General features: G+C 38.0%; 2 protein-coding genes across 2 annotated transcripts; both read right to left on the bottom strand.

Moving 5' to 3' along the window:
- Positions 1–452: 452 nt before the first annotated feature.
- Positions 453–7,150, bottom strand: LOC131094489 (transthyretin-like). Its single transcript, XM_058042118.1, has 4 exons — positions 7,023–7,150; positions 5,223–5,353; positions 2,522–2,657; positions 453–814 (listed from the first exon to the last, which is right to left on the bottom strand). Exons 1-4 carry the CDS (start codon positions 7,089–7,091, stop codon positions 707–709), a joined length of 444 nt encoding a protein of 147 aa, XP_057898101.1. The 5' UTR covers positions 7,092–7,150; the 3' UTR covers positions 453–706.
- A 1,967-nt stretch (positions 7,151–9,117) lies between these two features.
- Positions 9,118–17,057, bottom strand: LOC131087545 (transthyretin). Its single transcript, XM_058031299.1, has 4 exons — positions 16,941–17,057; positions 16,017–16,156; positions 11,304–11,439; positions 9,118–9,401 (listed from the first exon to the last, which is right to left on the bottom strand). Exons 1-4 carry the CDS (start codon positions 17,007–17,009, stop codon positions 9,294–9,296), a joined length of 453 nt encoding a protein of 150 aa, XP_057887282.1. The 5' UTR covers positions 17,010–17,057; the 3' UTR covers positions 9,118–9,293.
- Positions 17,058–22,148: the final 5,091 nt, after the last annotated feature.

The raw sequence follows: 22,148 nt of genomic DNA, 5'->3' as shown, positions 1-22,148 counted from the left end.
ATATTTTTATGAAACACATGCCTCTGGTCCGTCCTTGAAAATGTCACGAGTTATGATATATTGGAAAACAGGAAAGAAGGCATTTTAAGTATCTGTAGCCTGCTTAGCATCTGTAAATGCTGTCCTGCTATTCTGTCACCTTTACCTGCTTTCACTTCTATGTCTCCAAAATCAGAATTGAGAGGTGAGTATATCTTGATAATTATGTGAGGCCCTGAGTGAGTAATCCCATGTGACTTCACCTGTTGTGAGCTTCATTAATAAAACATAGGAGATGGTAGTGGTGGACTGTATTTTCCGTCTGCTTGCTTTTCATGAGACACCTTTCTCAGATGTGTTTTGTTCAATTCCTTTGCAAGAAGAATTTAGTTTATCAACTTCATGGAAGACTGCTTCATTCTCCCAGTCCCCATAATGAGATTTCAATACATTTTTTTTCTGAGGTTAATGTGTTTTTTTCAAATCCTAGACTTTTATTCAGAAGGGCAATACTGACAATACAGAAATGCAGAATACTTCAATTCAGAAGACTATTTGAAAACAAAGTCAATACACTTTCTTCCTAAAGTTAACAAAGTGAATAAAAAACTTACTGTTAGTGATTTACTATGAAATCTGAAGCTGTTGATACATTCAGATACTAAGTTCTTATCATTTTTGGAAATTTTAATATACACAACTGAATTTTCATGCTTAATATCAGCTTTTATTCCACTGGCTCACTAACTACTGCTGTGGTTGAGTAAGAGAAGGGAGTGAGCACAACAGCAATCTTGTAACGCCGATTACCAGCATCATTAGCTGTGAACACCACCTGGAACAAGAAAAACAAATGAGTCAAAATGAGAAGTGATCTCTAGATAAAAGCCTAGATGGAACCATTGTGTGATCATTGTATGTAACTTCATATGAGACTTCAGAAATATTGTCACTCTGAAGTGTGGCTGCTTGTAACACACAGTTTTTCCACTGGTTAAATACCCTTTATTAAAACTATAAATGTCACATTATTTAAGATTTTATTCAATTTATTTATTATCCAAATTGGCATTTCCTTGTTGGTACTCATAAATAACAAGACTTTTTCTTGTTTCCTTATGAAGGTCTTCTATGAACCCCAGTAATTTTCTTTATTTAAAAAAAAAAAAAAAAAAAGCTAGCCCATTTGCAGCCCATTTGCCCATTCTTTCAAGTATTGGAATGCTTTTGTTACTCGTACTATGTTCTCTACTTCAAGGAACAGAATTAAACAGTGCTGCAGTAGCTATCATTAGGCCAGAGTATAAAACAATAAGTGTCTTTAGTTCTGATTCAAAATCTAGTAGTTAGAGAAAGACTGCATTAGTTATCTGGCCACAGCATGATAATAACCTTACATATGAATGATTTACCACAGCCCTAGTAAAATCTCCCTGACCAGCACATCCTGTCCTTTGATTTCTCACTCCACATAATACGTTATTTTGTGTTGTGAGATGAGGTGTCAGCTTTTAAAATAGACAGTTTAATAGCATCCTATGATGCACAGCTTGTGCTCCTTTCAACATTAATAAAAAAGATGCATATGAAACAACCAATGAACTGAGCAAAATGTGTTCTCTACTGAGACTTACTTTTAAGAAAGAAGGAACTGTGGATGAAATTAATTTCCAGTCAATCATTATCTTGATATACAGTCAATTCTCTTACATGCTGTAAATCTTTCTTCTTCCCTTTTTTATTTCAGTTCCCACAGAAGGCAAAGCTGTCTAGCCTTCTAACCTTCATTATTGTCTAGTATAAGAATGTCATCTTTCATTTGTTGGAAGACAGAGAATTTAATCCAAGCGTTAGCCACCTTTTTATCACGGAGATAAAGAACAGCTAAGCAGATCTCTCACAGTCCAACAAACAACTAATATAGAGCTGCTGCTACTGAAAGGCCATAGGAAAGCACTAATGCTGTTGAGGGGAAGGAGACAGTCCCCAAATCCCTCAGCAGTACCTGGTTTGGAACACCTTCCTCTAACCAGTTTATTTGTCCCAGGCAAATTAAAGAAGTATGTTGTACCTTATTTTTTTTTCTGTTGTAAACTGGGGCTCCAAGCATCCAGAATGCATTACATACTTTTGTTTCTTTAAAAATCTAAATTATGAACTTTGTCTGTAGCCATGAAAATGTTGTCTCCAAAAGACAGATCAATGCTTTTCCCAGGGGACTTCACAGAGTACTCCACTTGTTGTCCCTCAAACACTTAGAATAATTACAAAAACAATCATGGGCTTAAGTAGAGTTAGAAGGAATGAAAACCTCTCCATAAATAATGCACTGAGGAGCTTTGAGACTTGTGGGGGAGCTAGTAACTAGGTTCTGTCGTGATTGTGTTCCTACAAAGCTTTGAGACTGTGGATTTAAAGTGTTAATGTGAAAATATTTTAAACTGAAAATAAAGTTCAACCTATGCAGTTAGTAACTGAAGTCCACACATATTAAGAATCTTTATTCTTTGCAACTGAAGTAGAGGAAAAAAGGAATACTCACATCAGCGTGTTGGTGGAAGGGATTCAAGCCCATACTCTTCCAGTAAGAGGCTGTATCAAGCTCAAGCTTGTATAACCCTGCTACAAATTGTTCTTTCGTTGTAAGCTCTGAGAGGCCTCCTTTTTCATTGGTTTGTCTGTGTAATGGTAGAAGAACACACTTTTATAGTTTGGTTAAAAGCCTGAGAAAGATGCAGTTTTAGCAATTGAGCTTGAGTGGTGTGTGGCTTAAGTAATAGGATGAATACTTCTATTGATCTGGAATGGCTTATGTCCGTCTGTATTATGGATGCCTCAGAGCTCATCTTGGCATTTGCTACTTCCACAGTGACCACAGCAGATGGCTGCCTGCCATCTCATTAACTCTGCATGGTTTGGGGGTGAGCCTAAAACTGGCATTATTGTTCATAGACTCTTGGCAGAGACTTAGAGTTCAATTAAATGAACCACTCAGAGGGAAAACTTCACCACTGCTGTAAGCAACGTGCAAGCTCTATGAGGCACTCACTGTGCAACTACGTAGGGTCAACTGTCCTGTTTTTTCCATGGTTTTCCTTCTTATTTAAATGCATTGAGTTGTTTTATCAGTGTAAATATTGTTTACAGTTGGCTTTTAGAAATTTGAGGTCTGCTATTTGAAATGACTGTAGGTCAGCTAGCAGTGAAGCCTCCTGGAATTTCTTGTGGTTTGTACTGGCCTCAACCAACAGGCAGTTTTGTTTGATTTGAAGATACTATCAGTGTTATCTAAAGCCCTAGTACTGGTATGAAACCATACATCTTTAAACACCAACCCATTTTGGGGTTCAGAGGTAATATTGAATGCTGTCTCTCATATATGCCCCTTTTTTGAAACACCTTTCTGTGAAATAAATTTTGTTAATTAGGAATTTTTTTATTAGGTAGGTTAATCACAAATAATAGAGATGCCAGTGGCTGATTTTGGTATGTAAAGACCACTTACTTTTGTTCTAGCTGCCAAATTTTTTCTGAACATATTTTATTCAAATTTCATGCAGAGAAAAGTAATGTCATTGTGCAGTGCAATACTTAAGACTTATTTTTTCATGTAGCTTAAAAAATAAAGTATAGAATACCTTTTACACCTTACAAGATGGTCTGTAGTCAGTTATCAGAAGTTTTATATCTGTTCAATTGTCTCCTTTTTTCCCTTTGTCACAGATTGATCATTGCTCGATAACTGGCCACTTCTCTAATAAGCTTTTTCAGATAATACCAAATGCATTTTGATTAAGAACATATGTTACAGGACATCTTGCTAGCATTCAATTATTTATATATTATTAAGGTTGGAGAGGTTGATTTAGTATCAGCATGACTTTTGCTTACCTTATCTTGAGGTTACTTTGCTCCTTGTTTCAAATATTAACTGTGTTTTTGAGACTTCAATCAACATCCAGCTGTTATGAGTATCTTTACATAGAATCTCTAAGCTCAGAAATGAAGATAAGTGAACTGAACACCCTTACTGGAAAATTTCACGCATTGACAGTGATAGAATATGTGTGAAATTGTCTTCTCACTTGAGGGAGTGAGGCAATTTAACCAGGACAACATGAATAGATTGTTTTCCCCACATTGAACGGGTATGTGTGGCCTTCACTGTACCTGTATTTCTCAAGGACACATGAGAGCAGTGTTGCTTGTGCCAGCCCACTGCCCCGTGACACCAAAGAGGCATTTGAGTGGTTTCTGCAGGAATTTATAGAAATATATCTGAGTTCAGGATTCCACTGTTGAAGTTCATGTGCTATGCCAGCTTGAGAGCCCTTTCTCACTATTTTTAAAAAGTGTAATAGACTGTTAGCATACCTGGAAAGGTCTCAGATGAGACTTTGCAACTATCATGAGGAACTTAGTGTGGAAGTGGAATATTGCTTGGTGAATAAAGAATGCTCATTCTGTGTATCCCCTAAGAATTTTTCCAATTAAATTTCAGGCTATACTTTAAGTAAAAATTGCTTTTTATTTTTTTAAGTGTTAATATTTACTAAAATAGAGGGCTATTAAAAAAGTCATCTGCATCTTAAATTATACAATTATGTTTTTCAAAAGACATGACAATATTTATATATCTGGAGATTATTTTTTTTATTTGAGGCATGATTGCTTCTTTGTGGGGGAGAAGGTGAGAAAGATTTATCCCCAAATTTTCTTCTTTTGGCTAAGTCCTTTATCTTGAAGTAAAGTAGGCTAGCAAACATGATGTGGTATATGTCCAAAACAGTTTCTTTTTAAAACTGGTGTTGTAAGAAATGAAAATCCACTTAGAAAGATGGACAATGGCCCACAAAGGTAGGATTCTCTACCAGAATCTTGGTTTCAAAATGTAAGAGTCTATCTGATACTTCTGGTAATAATGCAGCAGTTCATTGCTGGGTACAAAAAGGTAATATAGACCTTTGCAACAAAATTAAAGAGAAGTGATGACTGAATTAAAGGATGGCTTAAAATACTTTCTCCTGTTCATAAAATTTATAAAGCACTATAAAACCATTTTTGTAGTTGAAATTGAAGTACATTTAGAAGACAGTCTGCAGCAAGTTAATTCAATTGTATGTTAACTTTCCTCTGACCAAAACAGGCATCTCATTTTAGAGAATGTGGAACTGCTCTTTCAACTCTTTGGCCTCTTCCCATTGCCTTTCTCATCTTTCACTCATTTTTTTAGTGTGACTTACTGTGAATTCAACAGTTCCCAAGATCCATCTGCAGCTCCTTTGTATAATTTAACTGCAACATTTGTAGCTGGACTTCCTCGGACAGAATCCACAACTTTTACAGATAGAGGATGCTTGGCATCAGGATGGTCCTGCAATAGGGAGAGAATTTTTATGTTGAAAGAAGCATGACATTTCATCATAAAACAGTAAGGAATATAATTCTCCAGATCTACAGTGGAGACCATATTTTCCATGAGAGTATTGCTGTGTACTGAGGAAACATAATCTGAACTTTCTGGGGGCTGGATATGTTAGAGCCAGGAAGGAAGGTTTCAGGAGCTGTTGGGCATGTAGCCATGTACACCAAGGAGACACTGCAGGTGTGAGACCACATCTCTATTTCTTCTTTGGCACGGCTTAGTACACATCATCTCCAGCATGAAGCTGTAACAAAATTGTGGCCTCAACAGGAAATAATTGCATCCTCAAAGGTAGTAGCAATGTTTAAATATCTGCCAACTCTTCCCCTGCATTTTGGACTGGCAATCTGAGCACAGCTTTCTGGATTTGATAGCCTCTGATACCCTGTTCCATAGAGCTATCTCTGTTGCCACAGAGTTACAGTTCTTCTGTAAACATGATAAGCATCACATACAGACTCTCCTAACAGCATGTTGAATCAGATTTGTCAACCCTGGCAGCTACACAAGGATAGGAGAGAAAAACTTTCCATCAAATACAGGATGGCTATAGTTTCATCCAGATGCATCCATCACAAGTAGTGATTATGGCCTGATGTTTTACTTTTCCAAAAATAGAATTCAAGCAGTTCTTTGACCTTACCCAATCCTGCAGATGAAGAGTGAGAAAATAGAGCTTTGTAGAAGGTGCTGATCAGGGATGATCTCAAAATAGCAGTCACTGATATCCATTTAATCATTGTAAAATGAATTGTGGTGTAGATGGTTAAATTAAGAGCCCTCTCTTTCATGCCCTTTTACAATCTGGGATGTTCCACATGCCAGGAACCCTGACTATTATCATACCAATGTGTCAGCATGTATCCATACTGCCTGTATGCCCAGATTCCCCATGCTCCCTTTCTGGAATGCAGTGGCTCCTCGCTGGTGATACTCATGAGGCTTTGGCAAGAAGAGCTGCACTGCCACTGATTTTCCTGACTTTTGCACCCTGGGAGTTCAATGAAACCCCAATTCCTCAACAGCGTTAGTCAGGTACTATTTTCCCAAGGATCAGAATTTAGAGAAAAAATGAGTAGTTGAGGAGAGAGAGACAAGGCTGTTGTAGGAGAATTTCAGGCAGAAACATCTGAGTCTTTAGCTTGCTTTCCTGGGATAAATGAGCCCTCTGGAAGAAGAATCCTGGCTTTAGATCCGCTTTGCTTACATGGAATTAAGCTTTAGTGGATAGAGCAGTAAGGCAGAAGTCTAGAGGAGGCATGGATTTCTCTAGCATGGACTTTGCAACAGGAGGTGAAATTCCTCATGACACAGCTTGTTCATTATGTTATGAATGCACAATGTTTTTCATCTAGTGAATACAATTTCCATGACAGATTTTCCTGTCATGTTTTACATTGTTTTTCATGAAGTTGCTGTGTCTAATGACAAGTGCTACTTCTCTACCCATAAAGTCCTCTCACTAATCACTAGAGAAGGAAAAAGAAGGACCAGAAAAGAGTAATAGCAGAGAACTACAGTGAGTACATACTGTAAAATCAAAATAATAATGAAAAAACAATAAAAGAAAAGAACTGGGACTACATCAGTAGAAGGACTTCAGTCCTTAGACACTTACCAATGGTGCAGCTTCAGAGCAAAGTGCCAGGCCAGCTAAGAAAATGAGAAATACAGAATGAAAAGCCATTTTGCCTACCACTAGGAAGTCTGTGTCAGCAGGCAGAAAATGGTGGGAGCTGTGATTTTTATATCAAGGCCTCTGAAATGAAGCTACTTATCAGAAAACCCCTATGACTTTCAACACGTAGATTCATACTATTTACTTAGTAAACAATGAGAAAATAAGTAACCCATACAAACATGAACCTTGTCTGTGACAATAAGTCTTTTCTATTCTAGAACTTAGTGGAAATCTTGTGAACATTGCCTAGTTCAACTGCTGTGTCAATTTTCTTCAAAGAAATTTTCTATTTTCTATTTTCTATTTTCTATTTTTCCCTTTTTATTGAGGAATAATTGCTGTATACACCTGAGAGAAATACAAATTTCATGTCAACTCAGCAATTTCAGTGAGAAATCCAACATGGTTATGGCTTGGTTTTACCGAGTCAGCCATGCTCATATATTAAGAGATTTCTCTCCATGTTGCTCTCCTCCCCACCTCTAATCAAATGTAGGTGGATAATCTGTGGGCTACTTCGTTATCTTATACTTTCCCTAGGAAGAAAAATATATTACTTTTGGTTTTCAGCATGGCATCGAGATACCTACACATCAACTTCTGAAGCTCATTTTAACAGTATTTTAAGTTGTGTTTCTTGTCCCTTAGATTCAGTGCAAGCTCAGGACATTCCCCATATAACTGCAAGTCAACCCCTACCAGAAGCATCTGGTTTGACTGAGGGAAATGTGGCTTGAAATTCAACTTTGTCTTTCTGATGTTTGCTCAGACATATGTACATGCACTCTTTTACTAGGTTTCTCCTCTCATCAGAGGGATGACTTCAAGAAGAGTAGTTTTTTTCTCTTTGTTTAGGTTTTTATTCCTCTAGTATATCTATATGAACAAATTTAAGTCCTATTTTGAGGGCTTAGCATTACACTTCAAATGAAACCTACCAGTTTTCAAGCTCCAGAAATATCAGGAGCCCATGAAATCTCCATACTTTATGATGGGTGCTGTTTTGAAACTATTTGCACTGCTTACAAGAGTTATGTAACTATGCTAGCACCTAGAAATCCATGAAAAAGTAACCAGTGAAATGTTAAAGGGAAGCTTTTGTAACTTGTGAATTCACTTGCCATGCCGTCATCCCAGCAGGCTCTGGGTATAAACTCCAAGGTCGGTGGCAAATGAGTGCTGCAGGTTTCTGGCTGGCATGACTTCAGTTTCTTTCTCTGTAGTTTATGTAATCCAGTTAGAACCAATTCCTCTACTTCAGGATATTTTAAATACAATACAGAAATCACTGCTAAAGCCCTCAAAGCCTTTAGTCAGTTTATCAGCAACTTTATTTGAATCACAGTCACTCTACAGCTTACCTTTTCCTACTTATAAAAATATGAAGAGACTATTAAGATGATGCTTCTCTTTTTGGACTTTTTTTAAATGATGGCTACAGATTTGACTTATTAGGGATTTAACTGGAATGCACCTATATAGGGTAGCCAGATGTGTTATGTCAAATAATTGCTTTAATATCAAAGATGTTAAAAAGTGTGCTAATTGAAATTACTTCAGTACTTCCTAGATTGATTGAGCAGCCAACTTTCCTCTTGAAACATCAATGTGTAGAGGTTTACTTGAAGTTTTAAGTAAAGGTACACAGATTTCAACTCTTTCAGCTCTCTTGTCATACTTATTTCAATGGTTTCTGTATTGTTTGTTCTGCTGCTAGGTATTCAGAATTTCACCTATTCACCTTATGACCTAGTTGATAGCGGGACCATATTTTCTGTGTGTAAACTTTGAGTAGCACAGATGGCTTTCTTATTTTGAGTACATTTATTTGGTAATTTTTTTTAAGGTAACACAACCATATGAATTTCTTGTTTTGAGCCAATGTATTTGGTGAGACTTCTTTAAGGCAGTGGAGGAAGATAACAAAACTAAATCAAGTGACATCCTGTGTGTGTTTTTCAGATGTCCTTTGCACTTTAATGCAAATTATAATACTTTATAAACCAATAAAATTCCACTAATTGAGTCAAAATTGTTTTAAAGAAGTAATATTTTATTGACTTGTCTGAAGTTTGCCAGGTCACAAAATGAAAAAAAAAACCAAACAACTAAAGTAGCAAAAAGTTATGCGTTAGCAATAGGAAAAACCTTCCTCCTAAAAGCCTATGATAGTTCTAGTGGAGGAAAGTGTGAAAAGACAGTACATGTTTATTCCTGGGGGTCAGTGACAACAGCAGTGGTTGAGTAGGAGAAAGGGCTGAGGAGAGCGGCGATGGTGTAGTGGCGGTGGCCGGAGTCGTTAGCAGTGAACACCACCTGCAAAAGGGAAAACTCCTGGTCACCATGAGCAACATACAGCCAAAGCAGCTCATTGACAACTAAGCAGCACACCCCACTTCATCTGCAGAGCACTTTGCTGCTTCTGTTCAATGCTTTTGCCCTTCTGCAGGCTAATGCTTCCCATTACTTGTGATTGCCAAGGACTGAGATATTTGTGGGATTTGGGCTGAGATCCACAGAGAGCCTCAGCTGCAGTGAAGCTGGATGGAAATACCACGCCTGAGCCAGGCAAACTGCTTTGTGATGTGGAATAGGAGAGTAAGGGGGAGGTATCTCAAATGACCAGTAAGAAAGACAGAGGTGAAATTCCACCCAGGGAATTTAAATACAACCCCTGTGTGACGTGGCCAACAAGGCAGGCAGCTGGAGCCCAAAGCCATTTTCTGTACTTCAGTGCCCCCTCCTGTTTTTAAGACCATTGGTGATGGGTCAGTTTTTGCATTAAGAACTGAGTGTCTAGACTTGCCAGAACAAGGAGAGACCCTTGCCCTAAGACAATTCAAATCTGTTGCTCTTCAAATTAGTCCAATGGGACTTGGGACACCCAATTCCCGGGAAATTTTTATTGTCACCTGGGTTAAATTCCAGCCTTCTTTAGCCTACTATTTGATCTATTTTCTAAATCATGAGGCACTTTCTATAAGTGAACTAGAGAGTTCTCTCCTATGGCCAAAGTCTAAGCTGCTGGGACATGAGGACTGTAGGCTTCAGCTATCCTGTACACACTCTGTCCCTGAACTCTTCCCACTTCCCAGGCCGGCTTGTTGGCCTGTAGGCTGTTATGTCAAGGAAAAGCCTCCTCAGCCTAGCTGGAAAATCTCAGTCAGGCACTTTAAAGCACCTTCTGAGGTGTACCCCTTACAACTTTCAGACATCCAAATGGTTAGGGAATACTTTCGAGGTTTCTTTTTTTGACCTAATTCACCCAAATGGCACCTCAGACTTTATGGACCTGGGACTCAGTCATTTGTTTTAGTCTTCCACTAGGGCTCCATGAACTTGTGGTTTGAAATGTTCTACGAGATCACCAATAGCTGTTCCAGATTACTTAAATTGGGGAAACTTAAATTTAATGACAGATTAAGCCTGAAGAATTGAAACCCATTTTTGGATGTGCTATGTAAATGTAGTAGAATAGAGTACACAATAAATCAGTGTAGCACTGAAAGCAAAGGGACAGACAGGACATTATCACATCGCTGGCCTGCTTTTGAGATTGAATATCAGTAAAATAGTCAACTTTTCCTTTCCCACTATGGTTATTTCTTTACTTTTTTTAATACCTTTACTTCTTAGTTGTATATATTTTTATACCCATATTTTTGGTACTGAACAACATTTAAAAAAAGACACACCAGAAAGAATATTTTTTTTTCTGTAATTACATGTCATATTAGAATTCAGGGATTTTCATGTGACTGATATAGGGAAAATACCTCTGATGTAAGCATAGCTTATTTCCTGTAAAATTAGGCATTCTAAATCTCTCCATGCCTTCAGCATCAGTAAAAGCAGTTTGTTTGTTTGTTTATTTTTGTTTTTCTTGTTTGTTTTTATAAAAACTGTCAACTATTGAATAATGCAGCTCTTTTCAAGCAAGATTCCCCCCGCTGGTATGAGTGGGTGAATGGGCACAGCTATGCTTTGGAAGAGCTGTGTCAGCATTTGCAGGGAAGTTGTCTCCTGCCTGTGGCTTAGCTGGATATTTACTGCCTCTATTTGCCCAGTGCTGTGTGGCAGTGAACCACTTCACTGAGAGCTGCTGCTCCTTCACTATTAGAGGGCTGTGTCCGCTCTTTGCAGCTGATGCCACTAGACAGGCAGTGTGTACTGGTTATCAGTGCACACTGGTTATCAAGGATATTTGCCACTACTCACATCAGCGTATTCATGGAATGCAGAAAGCCCGAGCGCCTTCCAGTAGGAGCTGGTGTCAAACTTCACCATGTACTTTCCCTCTACAAACTGTTCTTCGGATGTGAGGTCATGAATCTCCCCATACTCTGTGGTTTTCCTGTAATGATTAAATATCCATATAAATATTTTATGCTATCATTTAGATGCTAAACAGAAACAGTCAGTGTGGAATATTAAATAGCAGAGGTGCCAAATTCTACATTGAGCAGCCTAATCATCTGAAATAATTCCTTCCCTCTATGTAGTGGATGTTTCCATACAGTGCAGAATCTATCCTTGCTACCAACTCACCCATATACATCACAAATCAAAGCTGGCTGGTCCCTCTTTTAGTATCATGTCTAACTTGTACCCAATGTTCTCTGGAACCAAAGGTTACTGCCTTAGGAGAAGGAATGTCATGATGAGAGGCAAGATGCCAAATCTCAAAATAAAACTAAGCAGAGAAGAGAAATTTTATTGGAAAATTATTTTGTTTTCCAGTTATCAGCACTGAAGGTCTGGAGTTTATTCCTATACAATGATGTGATTTTATGTGACCATTAGTGATGATGTCTTGAAAAAGCAATTTAGCATCATAAGATTTTAATAATTTGAATTACAATGCCTTGTTCAAGGAGCAGGGACCTCTTGCCATGAGTATCATATAAATGAGAAATAGGAATTCCCAGCTCAGAGCTTATGTGCTCAGCTCAGAACAAAAAACTGTGGATGGAGAAATTCCAGTAGCAAGAAGGAAGTATAGCTGGCACTGCACCTTATTTGTTTGAAAAGGAGGCTTTTCAAGCTTTGTATGACAGCTGTTTAAATGTTTACATACTTAGCTCCTAAACACCATTTATGTCTTTTCCCTCCTATTACTTAGTTTCTGAATTTTTAACCTTTTGTGCTTGTTTGTTTTTGTTTGGGTCTTTTTCTTCTGAAAATATTTATTTGATATTTATAGCACTTCGTAACCACATGATTTAGTTGAAGGAAAAATGAAGAAAGCCTTGACTGGGAGAACTAGTGGAACTTTCCTGTCTTATGGCAAGGAGTAACTGTCTAGGCTGAAAACAAACTTGAGGAGGATGAGTGGAAGTGGAGAAAGCAGCGACATGCTGCTTATCTGGGACAGGATCAGCTGTGTTATTGGGCTTTTCTTTCCCAGTCCCTTTCTCCTCCTTCACCTTATTTGCAATCTTTGGTTAATGGTGTTAAATAACAAAAGACTGAATGTCAGAGCTTTTGCTTAAATTAAGAGGTAGCAGGATTGAAAATCTCCTACTAATTTTAATTTTTCTTATTTGTCAAGGCTGACAAAAATCTTATTGATCCAATACAATGTATCCAGGGCAGACCAAACTTGCAGGGAATCAAAATCCTATTTGAAACAAGTATCATAGTCAGTTTGTAAAATGTACGCATCTGTTTTCTTTTAGTTTAATTAGTAATTTCTGGTTTGATCTATATTGCTTTAATAAACGAAGAAAGAATTCATTTGTGAGTGTGCCTGAAGCTGTGAAACAGACTTACTGAGATCCTGCAGAATTTAGCAAATCATGTACTTCTGCCTATAATCTTAATAGTCTAGTCGAGCAATTAAAAGGAAAAATGGTGTCTGCCTCAAAATCTTTGTTCAGAAAAACAAATTAGTTTTAGTTTGAGAAAAGTGTGGATGGAGCTGGAATGGTGCTTTTCCTAAGGGGTAGTGCTCCAGAGTGTCAGATGTTCATCCAGAACAGCTGGGAAACTGGAGACAAGAGCTCACTTGAAAATGCATGCCCAGTACCAGAAGTTAATGGCACTTTCTTTCTTTTAATAATTAAGTGGTAGTCATTCAATACAACTGGTCACACAAGGAAACCCTTCAGCATTACTGCTGCACTGACAGCCAACAGGACACTGTGTGATTCAGAGCCTGGAGGGGATGAGAACAAGGCAGGGATGCTCAGCATTCAGCACTGGTAGCAAAATGCCGTGATTGCTTCTGAACAGCACTTGTATTTCTGTCTGAGTGGGGGACTAAATATAACATGGTTCCTTATTCTTAACAGGATGTGGACTGCCAGCATCTGCTGTAAGATGGACAGCTAAATTAAAAAGCTGTGCTTTTCCCGTAAAGTTACTACAGTGCCAGCCCATACTGCAGTCCTGATCCTATTTTTGACTGTCTGCACCTTAGCTGTATATTGTAGCCAGGTTAAATCTACACTGCCTGTACAATGATGTTTATGGACTCTTAGAACATACTGCACTGAGATAAACTGTGCTCTCAGATGCAGACTGATGAAGAAATATCTCAGGAACACTAGCTCTTCTTTGTAGTTAAAAAAAAAAAAAAAAAAAAAGGAGGTTGGGGAACCACTTCAAAATACACAGAAGTCTTTTCTTTCATGACTTGTAACCCAGGTCACATGAAAACTGTGTTCGCTGACTGCAACTCTTGAACCACATGATAAGACCTAGATTTCAAAAAGCTTGTGAGGAGTGAGAAGATCAAAGCTACTCATGGGAGGATCTCATATAGAATCTAAATCACATGTTCTGCACCCTAAACCCTTCCCCGGTATGTCTTAGCTGCAGTTATCTCTTCTTGCGTATTTTTAGCTCGAGTCATTTTGAAATAAGCCTCTTAATAAAGTCAGCTCCTACTATTCTGACTTCCCCACTGCCCCTTAAACACCATTACTCAAATTCAACAGTTGCTAAGTACATTTGCTTAAATCCATGAAGTGTGCTTGCAAAACATAAAAAACCAAAATGGTAAAAACATAACTACAACATAGTTGTAAAAATATACCTACAACTACAAGACATTTGTACAAAATGTAACTTTCCCATATGTATCTGCTATGTACTGTAACTTCAAAATGTTATTCACCTGACAGGAGTATTTACAGATTGTGTTCCTGGATTCATTCACATTTTCACATTTCATTTAACACAGGGAAATTCTGGCTTCCCCAAAAGAATAAAATTGTAATTGCATATGAAAACTTGGTTCAAACAACTGCCATCAGCTAAAGTCAATGGTATCACTGAAAGCAGCCTTGGTTGTGATGCAAGTCAGGAAAAATGTCAAAACCTTTACCTGCAATAAAAGTTGTGATTTAATGTTCCTTCACTGCTATCCCCCAGCAAAATGGTTCTCATTTGCCTAGGGTTAATCTTCTCAATTTATGTTTAAGAAGATGTGATTAGATTTTCTTGAGTTTACTAACCTAAAGTGTCAGCAGAATTTGCCTAAGAACCACAGGTTTTGTCTCCATGGGCTTGTTGAGAGCAGAGTTGCAAACTGAGCAAAAAAATACTGTTATGCCCCAGAAGTGAGGGCATTTAATAATGACATTACCTTTCTCTTATTCTTCTGTAAATTGTATTTTGTATTAACTGTTAAACAGTACTTGATGAAACATTTTAAATAAATTGGTTTTCTAATAATGAAAGGAATGCTCACTAGGGATAAGATGTTATCCTTGTCTCTGTTTTCCTTGAAAAAAATGTGTCACTTTTCATGGAGTTTCTCTGTTCATTAAAGAATAGAAATTCATTTTAGGAGTCATTTATTCCTAGGTAACACTGAGCACTTGGGAATGGAGTTTGTTTTTTTAAATCTTGTAAACTTTCTTGCTACTTTTCAATGCAGAAAAACATATTTTGGTTTTCATTATATAAAAAGAAACCATTCAGATGGAGAAAAAGCTATTTCTCCTTATAGTCTTCTTCTCTGGGGTTTTTTTACCCCTCCTTCTTATGTGTAAATCATGCTATAAAAAATCCCAGTAAAAGAGAGTTAGATGTACAGTAGACTCCTGTCCATTCTTGTGCTTATCATTCTGTGCTTGAATATTCTGCTACTACTGGAAACTTCTATTGAGTTATTTAAAAATCTGATTCAACAAAGTTTTTCAATGAAAGTTAAATGTCTAAATACCTCATCTACTTGAATTTTAGTAAACTGTGTTCTTCCGTTACTCATACACCTGTCACAGACTGAAGGCATTATTGTCTGACCCTCTGTGATGTCCTAAGGTATTTGTAAGGATGCTAGATATCTGTTGGTATTGGTCTGTCATTCTAGAAAAACACATTCAGAACTAGAGAAATGATCTCAAACTGCTGAGATTTTGCTTCAGTGTTGTTACAATAGTAACTTAAGCAGTTACAACAGTACTCTTAAAAACTATCTGGTCAAGGAGTTTCTTCCGACCAGCACATTTGATACACAGCAGAAGAAGAATAATGAATTATTATTTACATGTGTGCAGACAAAGCCTATAGAGAGGATTTTGTATGTGAGTGCTGCAAATAAAGCTCTATATCCATTGCATGTGAATGTAGGTTTCTCTGGATTACCTATAAAATGCTGGTAAATAGGCTTTTTTTTCTTTTTCTTTCTATAGAAAGGAAAGATAATACTGAAGCTAGGACAAAAAATAAGTATCAAAACTAGCTCCTTACAAAGATAAGATGAGCATCTGAACATATTTTTGCAATTAACATTTCAGTCAGGGATAAGTTCTACTTAAATCTAACAGATTTGAGATCAGAATTCATGTGCTGTGAACACTGATATTGTGGCACATGCATCAGAAAACATGTTTTGGTTTTGATCAGAGCTCCATTCCTTTAACTATTCAATTGCTTGCCCAAGGCACCCTGAAAACAGCTCCAGAAGACCACACAGCTTACCCAACAGCAAAGTCCTGCCAGCTTCCATCTTCAGCCTGTTTAAAAACTTTAACATTGACACCAGATGCAGGGCTTCCTCTGACTGCATCCAGCACTTTCACCATAAGAGGGCATTTGGAATCAACAGAGCCATGGGAGACCTTGGGGAAAGGAGGAGAAGTTGTATAGGAACAGTTCACCAAGCCTTCAAAAACCTTCTCCCAAAGAAAAGATAGATTCTAATTGCAGAATTACCATTCACTTAAAAGCAAGTTCTCTGCCAATGCTATTCAAAGCTAATTTCCAAACATCTATTTCTTAAGCAGGATATCTTAGAGCTTTATACTGATACTTTATTACACGCCCACAGATTGCTTGATCAATATTTAGAGTTGCTCTAAATGGCTCTATGAAAAGGGTATAATGCTATACCTTTTTAATATGATCATAAATATGAAAATAGCAAATTCTTTTAAGTGAAGACAAAGTATGTTATCTGGGGAAAGAAATACCAACAAAGAAATACATATGACATACTAAGGCTGAAAGAATATCCCTCTCTTAGACTTCATTACATTATAAGGAATCCTTAGTCATACCTCAAAAGTAGTTTTTAGTGCTTTAGAGAAGCACTTGTTTGGTGAAGCTGCCTCTTTATTGAGGATATGGGATGTGAGTCATGAACAGATAGAAACAAAGCAAAATAAAAGGTCACACCATCTAGAACCCTGACCCTTCCATAATACCTTAAAATAGATGGGTAAATTACAAGAAAAGAAAAAAGTTTTAAGAATTCTTATTTAAGAATTATAAAAAACCCCCAGAAATAGCATTCTGACAAAGCCCAATGGTTACAGAATTTCATGGATGAGGAGGATGCTAGTCATCTAGAAAATCTAGATTATCATTCTTGTAATGATTGAGTTTGAAAACAAAGAAACTCACCAGTGGTGCAGCTTCAGAGAAAAATACCAGTCCAGCTAAGAAAACAAAGAGCACAGACTGAAAGGCCATTCTGCTTGCTGTTAGTGAGCCCTGGTGCCAGCAGCCAGGAGCTGAGGGGATTTGGGATTTTATAGCCAATCCAACAACAAAACAGGCTGCTTATTGGGTGCCCATATGACTCCAAAACTGCTGATTCAGATTATTTGCTTAGTAAATAGCCCAATCCTAGAGTCAGTCCATTGCTTCATGGCACTGCCATTGAAGTCAATGGAAGGACTGCAGGATCACTAGAGAAAAGAAAATAAGTAACGGACACAAACATGACCCTTGCCTGGGGAGATTACACTCATAGAAAGCCCTCCACAAAATAACAAAAATGACCTTTGTTTGCCCAGAAATCAAACTAGTTCTAGGAGAATTTCTTTATTTTGCCTTCAGGTTGGGCATGATAATGCCCCAATGCTTTCTCTGCACCTGCCCCTCGTTTCTTCTCAGTATATCCAGTTCTTTCTGAGGATCAGATCCCACATAGGGATGCAGACTCAGTACATGGGTGATGGAGTTTGTTCATTGCCTGGCTCAAGCAGTCCTGGATTCCCAATCAGTCTCCCTGCTTGTTGGAAAGGAGCAATGTCTCTGTTTTGAGACACAACTTAAATGGTATCTGACACAATCTGTCACCCGCCAGAAGTTTGTAATGATTCATCTTGCCCAACCTTCACGTAGACACTGAGGTCTCCTCTTAGTCACTGGCAAAAGACCTGTGGAGAGCTGTTCCCCTAGGAAGCTAAAGATCTCAGAAAAAGGAAATGAGTCCTCTCTTGCACCATGTGCAAGAGAGCCAAGGCAGCCAGCAAAGACTGGTAGCTTTTGCTAACATCTGGCTAAGGTTCCAGGTGCCAAACCTTTATTATGATGGGAATGTTATTGTTACATGTATGTTTGTATATTTCTACATTTGTAAGTGTACAAATATACATTTCAGAGGTTTTTCAGGGGTGGACTCAGCCCCAGCCTAGGCTGAGAGAAGTCATCTGGGGGAGTTGGCATGGTGTAGCTGGTTTTGTTCAGGTGCATCACATAAACTGTCCATACTGTACCTTGTGCTAGTTGAGAGACAAAGAAACTGCCCTTTTTAGAAGATCCTTTCCCCCACATCCTGAACAACCCTGAATCTACACTTTTCAGGAGCTGGCACTCATTTTTTACTGATTTCACAGTATTCTAACAAAAAGCAGTTTTCTTGAATAGGATTATGATGGAAGTCTTAGAGAGAAATCACAGATGGTATTCTCCAGAGACTTTCATGCCTTCAGGCTTTCATGCCTTCAGGCTTTGGGCAGTTTTTCTCTCTAGGCAAAGTTGATTTTTGAGAAAAAAAAATCTATGATACAGTAACCTCCTGCCCTGAGATCAAAGTGCCCTTTGTCCTTACAGCAAAGCAGGCTGATACGTAGGTAACATTCTACACACATTTTGCCTGCATGTAAAAGTCAGTGCAAGGTGCCCACCAGTACCAGTGTTCCATGTTCCAATCTAATGCTTGGGGCTTGTATTCAAATCTTGGAAAGTTAAATGCTGCTCCTAGATCTGTGACACAACATATTACCTCATAATTTTGTTCTCATTATTAGTGAATATTTCTCTGAAGCAATGAAGTTTTGTATGTCTGGAAGAGACATGATCTGTATTCTAGAGCAAGTAGTCTGTCCTGTGTTTTGCTATCAGCTGTTCTGCAAGGAGATAACACCAAGGAGTTAATCATATTGGCACTTGGCTGCATGAGAAATTGCTCTCCTATGAGACAATTACTTAAAAAAATTATTTTCTTCTAGGTTTTCCTGCAAAGTAGCAGTTTCTGAAAAATCAGGTCTACAGGGATAGTACATTTCAGCTGTCCATATTATCTCTCTTCCCTCTTTTGTAACATTGATTGACCTTTTGGCAGTTGCTTCTTAGAGTGAATAATGAGCATGAAAAATTCTAACCCCAATATGATTTTTATCCCAATGTCCTTAATTTGCCGTTTTTTCCAACTCTCAACATAACCCAGACAGGGATTCTTTGACTACTAGCAGGGACGCCAGTTTGAGTGGAAAATTAGACTAGACTTTGTGTGTTTGTGAATCTCCTTTCACACATTTTGCACACAACCAGATCCTTTCTATAAGTTCTAAGATACAGGTGGACTCAGCGAGAATGCAAAAAAGAGAATCTACTACATCTCATCTCTGATCATGAAGCATCCAGAATTTATACAGAATTCTATTGAAATCCATGCAGACCTAATTTAAAATTACTATAGCCTAGTGAAAGCAATGCTAGGTTGATCTTCACCCTTCCATTGTCAGCCTCAATTTAGTACCACAATGTGGTAATATTTTCCATAAAATGCATGTGAAGGATCAGGGATTTGGAACAGCTGGTGGAGAAGGATGGCTCTCCCTTGGTGGAAAGCCAAAACATTACTGTGGGAGGGGAAAGGAGAAAGAGGATGGATAACTGCTGAGCATCCAGCAGGTGCTGGCTGACTGTTGTCTGTCTGTTGTTAAACGTTCTTAACCATTTTCTGTACAATGGGATTCTGAAACTTATACACTGAACAGCTTATCCCAGATACAAAGTAAGAGAAGCTGAAATGAAAAGAGGCTGAGCTCTGAGATGCAAGTGGAGCTGGCAAACTCTAGGCCTTCTGAAGGAGGAGGAAGCTGCCATGAAGAGCTGGAAAGAGGGCAGCTCCCAGAGACTGCTAGCAGGGTACATGCCCCGGGAAACGTAGTGCAACACAGAGCCTTAGCACAGAGCAGTAGCAAAAATGCCCTTTTGTGAAAAAAGAGCAAGCTGAGTTACTGGAAACTCAACAGAAAGAGATATTTAGGAATTCTGGTGTGGAAGAAGCTGCAGGGTAGCATGGCTAAAACAGATAGTATGAGGCTATAAAGGGCAAGCATCTAGGATCTAGGGGACTTGTGAAACCCAGAAGAAGGGGTGCTCACCCAGCATACAGGGTTTTTAGGGTGCTGGGGAAGAGAACAGCCAGGAGTCCCTGGTGTACTCAGTAACCTCAGCTTTATGGAAGCCAAAAAGTATGAGACCCCCAGTGATGGAAAAATTTAGATAATCTTCAAATATGTGAATGATTTAAGACTTATCTGAATTCCAAATCAGTTGAAGTTCATCTCTGAAGAATTAGGATTAGTGCTTATTCTAATGAAAGTGTGTTCCCTGCTTGGAAGCATTAGAGTGTTTAGGTCAAGAGCAAACATGTCCTGTGGCTAATACTCTTGTTTATGTCAAGGATTTTTCCCACTATGCTGTGGTATTTTTCTCTCTCTTCTGTGTAGTCTCACACACTTAGGCTTGTTTTACACAGATAATCTCCTTATTCTCTGCAGCATTCCCTTCTATTTGACTTCATTTAGAAAGCCAAATAGACTGCTTCTACATAGCAAAATGCTCAGACAGGCTGGAATACTTGACTTTGACCATAAAAACCTGTAAGCTTCTCCTGTGACATTGGAATGAAAGGCCCTGATAGATGATAAGCCATTCAGTAATCTGGATAGAATTCCCAAACTCCCTGTTCAAAGAATTAATGAATTCCTGGGCTCTGAAAAAATCCTTTCTATAATATAGAGAGACCTGAATGTGACACTTTTTTTCACTTCTCTGGAGTAACATTCCATAGGGACTTACAGGAAAAGACCTGAGATTTACCTCTCAAAGGAGTTCACCTAAATTTTCTAGGTGAAAAAAGAGTCAACTCAACTTTGTGAGTTTTACTTCAGGTGTCTGCCAGCTCATTTGCTGTGGCAGAGCTCTGGCACTTAAGGAGAGTGCTCAATGCAGTAACTGTGTGAAGCCAGTGAGAAATCTTCTGTTGCTTTCACTATTTGCTAATTATACAACATTCCCCCTCTCTGCAAAGCCAGGGATAATGCTTTTTTAATTAATAAATGTGCTCAGGGAGGTTCATGTTTGAGCTTGAATTTCAATCTGTTAAGAATGGCATTAAAAATTGTGGCATTCCAGGTATGTGTGGTGTTTGCATGTTTATCAGCCTTTTTCATTTTAATTTTTGCTGAGGATTATGTCTGTATTTTGAGTTTTAATGGTCATTATCAGATTTTCACAGGACTAACACTGCCCAGTTATTTGGAAATAAGGAAACACTACTGATCTTATGCAGAAAAACAAGGAAAACATCCTTATTTTGCACCTTAAATCATATCCAGTTACTTCAAAGGTGAGGAGGTGGATACTGTTAGCAAACAATTTTGAAGATAGATGGGTTGGTTTGGTCTTGAGGTATAAAATCACAGGTTTTTTTATAATTTCCAAGGTTGTGTCCAAGGAGCATCCTGGGACATAGCTCAAAGTCCAAACAAAGAGACATATAAATAGATGATTCTTGCTTTAGGGCATTTGTAATGTATGAATTCACCTGGCACCTGCTTATCTCAGCAGGCTCTGAAGCATTTAAACTGCAAGGTCACTGGCGCTGATCATAACTTCTTCATCAGCTACCCCTATAGTCTTGTGATCTCTCAAAAGCAAACTTCTGTTATTCAACTTTAATATGTATTCATGTCTACACACTAATCTATCAGTCTAGACAAGTGATTTAAAAAAAACAACCCTAATTCAGTTTATGTACAAAGCTAACTGAATATCCTTGTGCCAAAATTAATACTTCCTGTGTTTGAAAGATGCTGGAACTTGCCATGAGATCAATGTTTTTAAAGGTCAATCTATTTATTAGTAAAATGATTAGGTGGTTTATATTTTAAATTTAGCTTTTATGCCAGTCTTACAGGAAGACATGCACAATAAATCTACAGCATGATGCAAATGTTCCAACAACAAAAAGAAATCTTAACACAGGTCACTATTTTCCTGGGGTCTTGGCTAGCCTATTTTGGAAGTGTATTATATTTGTAAGTGAATTTCCATCAATTATCCATTTGTTCTCAGTGGACTGCAGATATCAAATGATTCATTAGACCACACATGACAATCAAAATCTTCCTCTAGCAATAATGACCAAAAGAGGCTCTGTAGGGTTAAACTACAATCTTTTCTTAGGTTATATATATTTGCTAAGCTATTGCAGCTATGTACTTTGTTCATCATCTTGCTGTTTAAGATTGTAAAATGCTGAGTCTAGGGCACTTCATTCTGGTACCTAAATACAAATAGGTGTGAGGA

Source organism: Melospiza georgiana, chromosome 1 (genome assembly GCF_028018845.1).
Source record: "Melospiza georgiana isolate bMelGeo1 chromosome 1, bMelGeo1.pri, whole genome shotgun sequence".
NCBI classification, from domain to species: Eukaryota; Metazoa; Chordata; class Aves; order Passeriformes; family Passerellidae; genus Melospiza; species Melospiza georgiana.
This window is presented reverse-complemented; position numbering and strand designations above follow the sequence as displayed.